Source organism: Petaurus breviceps, unplaced genomic scaffold (assembly GCF_028583685.1).
Source record: "Petaurus breviceps papuanus isolate PSGF00001 unplaced genomic scaffold, PetGlider_PUasm1.0 183, whole genome shotgun sequence".
Classification (NCBI taxonomy): Eukaryota; Metazoa; Chordata; class Mammalia; order Diprotodontia; family Petauridae; genus Petaurus; species Petaurus breviceps.
The window spans coordinates 19,788,953-19,801,126 of record NW_027185791.1 but is presented as its reverse complement, the minus strand read 5'-3'; the positions used below and the strand labels follow the sequence as shown (position 1 = coordinate 19,801,126).

The following is a 12,174-nucleotide window of genomic DNA, read 5'->3' as shown; positions in this document are numbered from 1 at the left end:
CCTTTTAGCTACATGAACAGTAGCTTGCTCCTGGAACACATGAGTCCCTCCAGTTTGGTCTTCTGAGTGCTGTGACACAGAAGAATCCTCAGGCAAACCAGCTGATTCCCTAGCCATCTGAGCTCTTTCCTTCAGCAGCTTATCCCTACTTTTACACATAAGGCGATAACTTGTTAGCAGCACCCAGCCTCTCCTGCACACTCCTGCCAGTTCTTTGCCTGGTTCCATGGGTATTGCTTTCAAACATCTTTCCAAATCTCCAGGTTCTCCCTCTTTTAGCCTTGGTTCCCAGTTTTCACAAGGCCCTGTGCTTTTAGCCTATTCTCTGGCTAGAGAGGAATAAGGCAAATCCTCCCATCCTGGAATAGCCATTTCTCCCTCTAAAGCCCCACTGCTTCCAAATAGAGGCCTGACATTTTGTGATCCCGTAGCAGCAAGCACCCCAAGTGTCCTCAGGGTTTGCAGCTACCACAGGTTCTTGGATCTGCTTTGTTCAAGGAAAGCAACTCAAAATGGGTTAACAAGCTTACTTTAATCAGTCAGACCATATATCGTTTACCTTGTTCAGGGGAAAAAGGTCAGCATCCCGAACTTCAAAGCATACAGGCAGAATTATCAAGACAGAAACAGATCAAGTAGACAGATTTCCAAACTGTCCAACCATTACATCCATACCCAGTCAACATCTGGGTTTCCACAAGCTGGGGGACTCTCAACAACGGCTTCCCAGAATTCAGATTAAATCACAGAACACTTCTCAAAGTGAGTCCCAAAACAAAGCTACACATCAGGGCTTATATAGCCTTCTCCTGGCTCAGAGAATGTAACAACCTTATTGACCCACTGGCCAATCAAAAAGTATCTACTGAAAAACAAGCCTCCCACCCCAGGCTTCTGGTGCACTTTAGCCTAGGGGCAGGGAAGATCTTCCAAATTTGCATTCTCATTACAGTGAAATAGTCATTTGAAAGAGATAAATCCAAACATCCAGATGAAAAAACAAAGTGGATGAAAAAATGCAAGAAGTAGGATAGCCAAAGGTCTAATACTCCTTCCTTTGGCCTATGACCAACAGATTAAAGGCCCGCAACTCAGTACAATTTCAAATGGCAGTGGGCCAGAGGTAGGAGGTATATCTGAAGACTACATACAATATCTATTTTCTTGCCATAAATGCTCAGGGAAAAGGGTCCCTCCTTGTATCCCCGAGCATTCCTAGGAGAGAGTAGGTTAAAGGAACAAGTGCCCAAACTTTAAATACTAGCAGATGCCAGGATATACAACTTAGTATAGCTTGTCAGGATTATTTTCTCTTCAATTCACACAATTCTCTGTCCCTCTCCCCACCAATCACACATTTTCCCATCAGCAAAAACCTCCCACTTCCATTCCAGTCAACCTAAAAATAATTCCTCACCATAAAAAAAGGGCAGCTAGGTGGCACAGTGGATAGAGTGCCAGACCTGGAGTCAGGGTGCTGAATTTGGTGATTCTGGGCAAGTCACTTAACCCCATTTGTCTCAGTTCCCTTATCTGTAAAATAAGCTGAAGAAGGGAATGCCAACCACTCCAGTGTCTTTGCCAAGAAAACCCCAAATGGGTCATGAAGAGTGAGGCACAACTGGAAAATGACTTGAACAACAACAACAAAAAATGAGGATCACTGATCTAGTCTATCCTGTTAGTTTTACACATGGGGAAACTGAGGCCCACTGAAGTTAAGGAACTTGCTTACGGACACAAAAATGCAGAGTCCCATTTCCTGGCCTCTTCCTGCTAGTGAGGTGAGAGACACCACCCTCCTACCTTCCCCAACTGGACCCCTTAGTGAACCAGCTCACCTCTACATTGAGCTCTTCTCTTGATTCCTTTGCACTTTATCCTACTGCTGATCTTGCCCTGCCACGCCTCTGCCTTGAATTACTCTCACCATCTGCTCGCTATCTTTGTTCCTACTCACATGCTTCTGAAGAAAGTTAGGGGAAAAATCATAAAACCATGCTGATTAGATACACTACAAATGTATGTTATGTGATTTCAACTGGGTCGTCACTATGGCAAGGCAATCCTGTATTACCTTCCTAATGAACTCAATACCCCATCACAATGGCTTTTCCAAACCTCGTCATCCCGGCTCACACCTCCCATGTCTCTCCTTCCTCCCACCATTTCTGCCAAGATCTTTATATTCCTATGTTACTTAAGAAACTGGGACCATTTTCCAAGAGCTCCCTCATCTCCTCTTCTTCTCATCTCGTATCACTCAGATACTTTCTATTTCTATCTCCTCCTTCACCCCTGTCTCATATGATGAGGTAAGTGGCCTTCCTCCTTGATAAGGTTTACCTCTCTACTTGTAAGAACAATCCCATTCCCTCCTATCTTCTGCAGAAGACTGTCACCTCTATCATCCCTACTCACTCATTTATCTTCATTCTCTCCCTGTCTGCTGAATGCTTCTCTATTGCCTACAAGCAAGCCCTTTCCTCTTCCTCAAAAACCCTCACTTAAAAGCAGCTTTTTTTTGTGGTGGCAAAGAATTGGAAATCTAGGGGATGCCCAACAACTGGGGAATGGATGAACAAGTTGTGGTATATGATTATAATGGAATAGTATTGTGCTATGAGAAATGATAAGCAAGATAATTTCAGAAAAACCTGGGAAGACTCACACGAACTAATGCAGAGTGAAGTGAGCAGAACCAGAAGGACACAGCACACCATAACAGCAACATTGCAGGATGAGCAACAATGTGAATGGCTTAGCTATTCATAGAAATACAATGATACAAGACACGGCCAAAGGATTCATGAAGAAAAACCGTGCCTCCCTCCAGAGACAAAGCTGACGGCGTCTGAACAGACAAAGCGTGTCTTCATTTCTTTCTTTGTTCATTTGTACAGAATCACTGATGTGGAAATATGTCTCACGTGATCACACCTGCACAGCCTACATCTGATCACTTATCATTTTCAGGAGGTAGAGGGAAGGCAGAGAGTTTGGGACTCACATTTTTTTTCAAAGACCATTAAAAATTATTTTTACATATAACTGGGAAAAAATAAAATAGTATTTAATAAGATAACCCCCCAAAACACCATCACATGCTCCATCCATCCTCAATAACTGTCATCCCACACCTCTCTTCCTTTTCGTGGCTAAGCTTTGAGAAGGCTTTCCATGACTGATGCCTCCACTTCCTTTCCTCTCACTCTTTCAACCTCTCTCCAAAGTTACTAACGATCTCTTTGTTCCCAAATCTAAAGGCCCTTTCTCAATGCCCATCCTTCTGCAGACTTTGACACTTAATCATTTTCGTCTCCCTGACCCTCTCTTCCCTCTGGGTTTCTGGGACACTCCTCTCTTCTGGTTTTCTTCCTATCTAAATGACCACTCCCTCACAGTCTTCCTTGTGGACCTGCATACAGGTCATAGCCAATAATGGTGAGTGTCACTAGTGCTCTCTCTTGAGTCCTCTTCTCCTCTCTGTCCATAGTATCTCGTTAGCTCCCATGGATGCAATCATCATCTCTACACATTCTCATACATTATTCTCATATCTATTTATCCAGCCTTTGTGTTTTTTCTAACTTCTAGTCTCGTATATCAAGCTGCCCACATGACATCTTGAAATGGATGTCTTATACTCAGTATACTGAATACAGAACTTAGTAGCTTTCCCCCCAAACCCTCCTTTCTTCCTAAATTCCCAATTACTGTTGAGGTTGCTACTGCCCTTCTAGTCACCCAGGGTAGCAGCCTATGTGTGATTGTTAACTCCTCACTCTCATTACCCATATTCAATCTTTTGCAAAGTCCTGTCAAATTTATCTTCATAATATCTCTCCCATATACTCCCTTTTCTCCTCTGTCATCACCACTGCTTTGGTAAAAAGATCTCACACTTGGGCTATGATAATAGTCTGCTGGTTGGCCTCCCTGCCACAAGTCTCTCCCTCCACTCAGCTGTCAGACAGATGTTGCTAAAGGACAGGTCTGACTATGGCACACCAATTCCTCCACACCCCATTTAATAAGCTTCAGCAGCTTCCTACCCCCTCAGGGTTCAATTACAAAACACTCTGTTTGGCATTCAAAGCCTGGACCCCTCCTATTTCTTCAATCTTGTTATACCTTACATCCCACAAATATATTCCTTGATCCAGTGAAGCTGCCCTCCTTTCCTGTTCCTCACACAATACAACCTAGATAGTTAGGTTAAGCAGTGGACAGAGTGCTGGACCTGATTTCAGGAAGAACCTGAGTTCAAATCTGTCTCCAGATATTTCCTAGCTGAGGGACCCTGGGCAAGTCACTTAACTTCTGCCTGCCTCAGTTTTATCAACTGTAAATGAAGATAATAATAGAACCTATCTTTCAGGGCTTTTGTAAGGTTCAAATGAAATAATATTTTAAAGCACTTAGCATGGTAGATGCTTAATAAATGAGTTTTCCCTTTCTTTCCCTTCCCCCCATCTCTTGGTTCTGGGCATTTTCTCTGGCTCTCCTCCCGGCCTGTAATTCTCTCCCTCCTCATCTCTACCTCTTGACTTTCCTGGATTTTTTTAAGTTGCAGTTAAAGTCCAAAGCCTTTCACGATCTCTCTGAATGCTAGTAGTTCCCCTCATATTGATGATTTCCAACTTATCCTGCATATATCCTTAAGGGACTTATCTTTTATTGGGAAGAGACTACATATTCACAAATAAGTGAATTTATGATATATACAAAGTGACATCAGGGAAGGAGGGGATGGTGAACGGACTTTCCATTATTGTTGTTCAGTCATGTCTGATTCTTCATGACCCCTTTTGGGCTTTTCTTGGCAAAGATACTGGAGTGGTGTGTCATTTCCTTCTCCAGATCATTTTACAGATGAGAAAACTAAGACAAACAGTTAAGTGATTTACCCAATGTCACCCTTTAGTAAGAGGCTGGAGTTGAACTCAGAAAGAAGAGTCTTCCTTTCTGGGTCTAAGCCCAACACCCTATCCACTGCATTACCAACCTTTCTGGTAAATGGATTAACAACAAATTTAGAAATCAGGAAAGGGTTCTTGAAGGAGATGGCACTAAAGCCTTGAATAGATCAAAGGGTATCAAGAGGTAGAGGTAGAAAGGAGTATGTTCCAGGAATTGGGGACAATCTGCGCAAGGGCAAAGAGAAAAGAAAGGGAATGTGGTGCATAAGGAACAGATAAGTAGGCCAATCTGGCTAGAACATGATGTGTGAGGGGGAGTAATATCAGCCTGAAAAGAAAGGTTGTGGCCACATTTTGAAGGGTTCCCAATGCCAAGAAGAGGAGTCTAAATTCAATCCTACAGACAACAGGGAATGACTGAAACTTGCCACTCTAGAGTCCATCAATACATTTCAAGTTTAAGGGTACTCTGTGGCATATTTACTTTTAAAAATGATGGCCTAGCTTCATAGATTATCTGCCTGTTATTAGTCTAGACCTGTGATTTCACTGGTGTTGGGAACTCCTAGTTGGAGAGATCCCTCTACCAATGCAGATCAGCAAAAAATCAGCAGTTTAGAGTCTTAGAGAGATGCCTGGAACATTGAGAGAGTAAATGACGTTCACCAGGTTCACACAGTCACTGATAGCATGTGTTTGACAAGACTAGAACCCAGGTCTTCCTGACTCTGAGGCTGACTATCTACTATGCAATCCTGTCTCTGAAGGCTTATACATGGCTCCATGGAGATATGTATGGATGTATTGGATATCCTAAAAGGTTTAGTGTGAGTTTAAACTGTAAAAACTTAAACCTACACTAAAACTTTTGGGACATACTGTATACACATATTTCTGCATAAGAAACAAATCCATTCTCCTGCCTTCTAATTGTGTATTTTTCCAGTAGCATTTTACCCTGTTCTTACTAAACAAACTCTGGATTAGAGTTCCTTAGCTATGATGACTCACATTCACAATGGATTAGAAAAAAATGGGTTTTATTTATTTCCTCAAGTGTGTATTATTCAGCAAGAAGCCAAGCACCAACCTAGAGTCTGCCCCAGAAGATGGAAAAGATGTCACAGTTGCTAGTTCATTTGATGAACAGGGTTCCAGTTTCACTTCTCTCCAGGACCCAACTGCAATTGTGAAAGTAGAGGCCGGCATTGGCATGGTTACATAGTAATTCCAGCTCACGCGCCCTACAAGCAAGAAGAGAACACTGGGTCATTTAAGTACAGACAGTGGTCTTAAGCTGTATTTCTTTTCCTGTAAACATAGTTGAAGAGGTTAGTATGACAAACCAATAAAAGTAGCTCTTTAGAAGTTATTTCAACTATAAGAATGTTGTCTTGGATTCAAAGTACCTATGGAATACCAACTAGGTGTCAGAGATACATACTAAGCTTAAGCTTTTCTTTTTTCCAAAATTTAATTTAATTTTTACATCAACAAAATGTATTTTCTCTTTCTCCCTTCACCCCCACTAGGCATAAACAAAGGAAACAAAACTTTTCCAACAAATATGTACAGTAAAGGGAAACTAATTCTCACATTGAACATGGCCAACAAATGTTTGCCTAATTCTGCATCCTGAGTTAACCACCTTTCTCTCAGGAACTATTTATCAATATGTAATTTATAATATTTTGAGTTCCAATTTTTTCTTCCTCCCTCCCTCCCTAAAACAATAAGCATTTTGATATAGGTTATAGACATATGATGATATTAAACATATTTCCCCATTAGTCATATTGTGAAAGAAGAATCAGAAGAGAAAAACTATGAGAAAGAAAAAACAAAAAGTGAAAACAGTATGCCTTATCGTATCAGTATCATATACTTATCAATCATCTTGGTTCTCCAGAATCATGATTGATCATTGCATTGATCAGAATTCTTACATCTTTCAAAGTTTTTTTTCCACATTTTAAACGTTTTGTGAATGTCGTTTGTTTTGTACATTACCATTCTTTTCCCCAGTACCCTTCTCACTCTCCCCCCCAGAGTGCCATCACACATAACACATATTTTAAAAAAGCAAAAAGAGAAAGAGGAAAAATCTGCATAACAAAGCAACACACTGAACATTTTTGAAAACAGATGAAATGAGCAACATGTGTGAACATCCTATCTCTGGAAAGGACTGAATGGGGAATATCTTCTAGAAACAATTCTTTCAAGTTATGCTTCTTTTTTATAATTTGTCACTTTTGATATTTTGTGTGTGATTGCTCCGTTTAAATGTAGTTACTATGCATATTTCTTTCCTTGTCTCTGCTTTCTTCACTCTGCATTGGTTCAAGTACCTCATCCTATGCTCCTCTGTATTCACCACATTCATCATTTCTTACAGCACAACAGGATTCCATTAGATCGATGCACTGTAACTTGTTCAGCCACTCCCAATAGATGAGTATCAAAACTGTTTCTAATTTTTTTGCTATTGCAAAATGCTGCTATAACTAGTTTGGTGTACATGGTGATTTTCTTATTAGTGGCATCCTTGGGGTATATGCCCAGTAATGGAATCTCTGGATCAAAGTATTGGATGTTTTAGTCACAATTTGCATAATCCCAAATTGCTATCCACAATGATTGTACTGATTTACAACTCTACAAAAAATAAACCACTGTTGTGTTCCCACAACCCCTCCAAATACCAAATCCTTGGATACAAAATCCTTACTAGAAAAATTTGATAAAGAGATTTTTTTCCCCATTCAACTGCTTCCTGGGTACATTAACTGTATCTGTAAAGAAGCTCTTTAGTTTCATGCTTCAGTAAATCAATCAATCCAGATGCTTTATACATTCTATAGTTATTGGAATGGGATTCTGCTTTTTATTACTGCTTCTTATGTTTTGTTACTATTACATAAAAATGTTACTGATTTTTCAGGGTTTATTTTCCAGGTAGCCTGGAATTGTTGAATCTATTAATTTTTTCAATTAGTATCTCTGCTGATTCCCTAGGATTTTCTGAATATACTTTCATATCATTAGCAAATAAGGTTAATTCTATCTACTCTTTACTTATCTTTATGCCTTTAATTTCATTTTATTCTCTTATTGCTGTTGCTAGAATTTCCAGAATTACATCAAATTATGGAAAGGAGAGAGGATATTCTTACTTTATTCCCATTTTCCCCAGAAAGGTTCTAGGATATGCTCATTCCAAATGATGTTTTATTTTGGTATTAGTTTTTTTTAATGCTATTAAAGAAAGGTCCCTCTGAGTCTATATTTTGAAGCCTAAATACTCCTAGTATAAATTATTATTGTACTTTGTCAAGGATTTTATCTGCATACATTAAGATAATCATATGGTTTTGGATGTTTTGGTTTTAATATGATAAATTATGTTGACTCTTTTCCTAATGTTGAAGCACCTTTGCATCCCTGTTATGAATTCTATTTGATCATAATGAATGATTTCTTAAGAAAAATCACTGTAGTTTATCTGACAGGATTTTGTATAAAATTTCTGAATTGCTATTTATTAATGACATTGGACTGTGGTTCTGTATTTTATCCATCAAGGGTTTAGGGATTAGGTATAAATATAGGATTGTATCTCACAAAAAATATACTGGTGGGGTGAATTCTTTTTCAATTTTTGAGAATACTTTTTGTAATATACATGCTAAATATTGTCCAAAAGTTTGACAGAATTCTCCTGTGGGTCCATAATTACGATGAGTTATATTTCCCCCTTTGGTAGTTCTTTTACATATAGGCCTATTACTTTTTCTGAAATTAGAATGTTTCCCCCCCACTTAATAGTATTTTATTTTTTCCCAATTACACTTAAAGTTAGTTTTCAACATCCATTTTTATAACATTTTGAGTTCCAATTTTTTCTTCCTCCCTCCCTCCCTCCCTAAAACAATAAGCATTCTGATATAGGTTATACACATATGATGATATTAAACATATTTCCCCATTAGTCATATTGTGAAAGAAGAATCAGAAGAGAAAAACTATGAGAAAGAAAAAACAAAAAGTGAAAACAATATGCCTTAATCTGCATTCAGACTCCATAGTTCTTTCTCTGCATAAGGATAGCATTTTCTATCATGAGTCTTGGATAGCTGTATGCTGAGAAGAGCTAAGTCTATAATAATTGATCATCATATAATGATGCTGTTACTGTGTACAGTGTTCTCCTGGTTCTGTTCACTTCACTCAGAATCAATTCATACAAGTCTTTCCAGGTTTTTCTGAAATCTACCCGCTCATCTTATAGTGCAATACTATTCCATTACATTCATATACTTGTTATGGGAATGGGAATTTAAGATCTTCCCTGACCCTAGGCCCTTTGATAGGTTTAAGTGACTCTGAGAACCTTCCTTGTTTTGAAAATATACTCAGGCCCCTAACAGGCTGAATGTGGTCACATGGAGCCTGTGGTGGGAGGCTTGTTTTTCAGGAATGCCCATACCTTGATACTTTGTGATTAGGCAGTGGATTCAAGAGGGTTGTCACATTCTCTGAGCCAGGAGAAAGCTATATATACCCTGATGTGAGATTTTGTTTAGGGGCTCACTTTGAGAAGAGTTGTGTGATTTGACCAGATGAGACTCTGGGGAGCCATTGAGAGCCCCCTGGCTTTGAAAACCCAGATGCTGGTGCTTCCCTCTCTGGTAACTGACTAGGTATGGATGTAATGGTCAGACATGTGGAAGTCTGTCTGCTGATCTGTTTCTCTGTCTGATTTTAACTTGATTGTATTCTCTGAAGTTCAGGGGGCTGACCTTTTTTCCCCTGAACTAGGTAAATGACATATGTTGGATTAAAGCAAGGTTGTTAACCCATTTTGAGATGCTTTCCTTTAGAAAAGCAGATCTAAGAACCTGTGTTGGCAGCCACACTGGGTATGCTTGGGTGCTTGCTGCTACAATACTACAACTTGTTCAGCCATTCCCCAACTGATGGGCATCCCCTCAATTTCCAATTCTTTGCCACCAGAAAAAGAGCTGCTATATTTTTGTATATGTAGGTCCTTTCCCCTTTTTTATGATCTCTTTGGGATACAAAACTAGTAGGGTTATTACGAGATCAAAGGGTTGTAATGATAATGTAATTTGAATTTGAAGATCCCTTTGTGTTGGCAAAGGTAGCAGGTACTTAGCACTTAGTAACTGATCAAGTCTCTGTTGGGGAAACAGAAGGTATGAACTCCTGTCTCCTGTTACTGATGTAAGAGGAAGAGGTTGGCTGAAACAGGAAGCTAATGCTGTGTGTATATAAGAAAAGGCCCAGAGAGGCACAGTAAGAATTTCTTGGGACCAGCATCTGGTGGCAGAGCAGCTACAGAAGAGAGAATGGAGAACTGAGCCAGAATTTCCTGAGAACTTGTGGTGGTGGAGCTTCTTCTGAACGGGAGCCAGGAGTCAGGAGCTAGGAGCCCAGAGCCAAGAGCCAGGAGCCCAGGTGACAGAGGAAGCATGACTGGGATGCTGAGACTTTGTTTTGTGTGTGGCTTAGTTGAGTCTTGAATTCCCTGGAGCAGCAATGGTGAAGGATCTGACATGGACCAGACCCTGTGAACGCCAGTGTGGAGCAGGACCTCCCCAGAGAGCTGGACAAGGAACTGGGAGATGTCTGCCATTGAACCCAGGTGACAATCTGGTGAATCCAGGTAGAATCTGGGACCATGGAAGGCGATCCTGGGAATCTGAGAACCAGCCCCAAGTCAAGAAGAAAAGACCTCTCCCTGGGTACTGAGTAATGATGAAATTGTAGTTTACTAGTGACCCAGGGGTAGAGGGTTTTGTGTATGATACTTAGTAATTGGTTGCTGAATAAGTGACTGATTGAGTTAACTTAGTTGCCCTATGAGTGGAAGACTTTGACTAATGTACTTTGAGATGACTGTTCTTTGTTCTAAATATCGTGACCACTTTGGTGAAAACTATGTGGCCATTTTAACGATAAACTGTTGTGAATAGTATATTGTGATTTTCTGTGATAAGCTGCAATATTGTGAATGCTGTACCTTGATTTTCTGTGAATGTTTTGCTTTGATTTATTATGGAATAAATAGAGAAAATAAATAAATATGGAATAAAAATATATGGAAAAAATAAATTATTATGGAATAAATTCACTACACTGTGCAATCAGAACCTTAAAAGCTGTTCACAGTAGCAGTTCTTCTGGAAAGCTGCTTGTGCATGGCATTACAAGGGTATGCACAGTTTGGTTGTCTTTTGGGTTGAGTTCCAAGTTGCTTTCCAGAATGGTTGGATCAGTTCACAAGTCCACCAACAATGCATTAGTGTTCCAATTTTCCAACATCTGCTCCAGCATTTACCATTTTCCTTTCCTGTCATATTAGTCAATTTGATAGATATGAGGTGGTAGCTCAGAATTGTTTTGATGTACATGTCTCTAATCAAAACTTATTTAGAGCATTTTAATATGATTACAGAGAGCTTTAATTAATTTCTTTATCTGAAAACGGCCTGTTCAAATCCTTTGATCATTTATCAGTTGGGGAATGACTTATATTCTCATAAATTTGACTCAGTTCTCTACATATTTAAGAAATAAGGCTTTTATCGGAAGTACTGGGAATCTTTCTGCTTTCCTTCTAATCTTGATTGCATTGGTTTTATTTGTGCAAAACCTTTTAAATTTAATGTAACCAAAATTATCCATTTTGCATGTCATAATGTTCTCTGTCTCTTGTCATAAATTCTTCCTTTCTCTATAGATCTGACAGGTAAACTATTCCTTGCTCTCCTAATTTGCTTATAGTATCACCCTTCATGTTTAAATCATGTACTCATTTTGATCTTATCTTGGTATATAATGTAAGATGCTGGTCTATAACTAGTTTTTGCCTTATTGTTTTCCCATTTTCTCTCAAACAGTAAGTTCTTATCCCAGAAACTGGAGTCTTTGGATTTATCAAACAGTAGATCATGGTAGTCACTGACTACTGTGTCTTGTGTACCTAAACCATTCCACTGATACATCACTCTGTTTCTTAGTCAGTATCAAATAGTTGTGATGATTGTCACTTTACAATAGGTTTAGATCCTAGTACAATTATGCCACTTTCCTTTGCACTTTTTTTGCTTGATATTTTTGACCTTTTGCCCTTAAACATGAATTTTGTTATTATTTTTTCTAGCTCTATAAAATAATATTTTGGTAGTTTGGTATAGCACTGAATAAGTACATTAATTTAGGTAGA

General features: G+C 39.2%; 1 protein-coding gene across 13 annotated transcripts in view; it reads right to left on the bottom strand.

Annotated features, from left to right (window-relative positions):
* Nucleotides 1-12,174, bottom strand: part of AOPEP (aminopeptidase O (putative)) — a 567,977-nt gene that overhangs the window by 448,414 nt on the left and 107,389 nt on the right. For all 13 annotated transcript variants that reach the window (XM_069087994.1, XM_069087995.1, XM_069087997.1 and 10 more), the window contains one exon: nucleotides 6,013-6,166. In XM_069087994.1, the coding sequence (XP_068944095.1) occupies nucleotides 6,013-6,166 (154 nt within the window). The remainder of the gene's footprint in view (nucleotides 1-6,012; nucleotides 6,167-12,174) is intronic.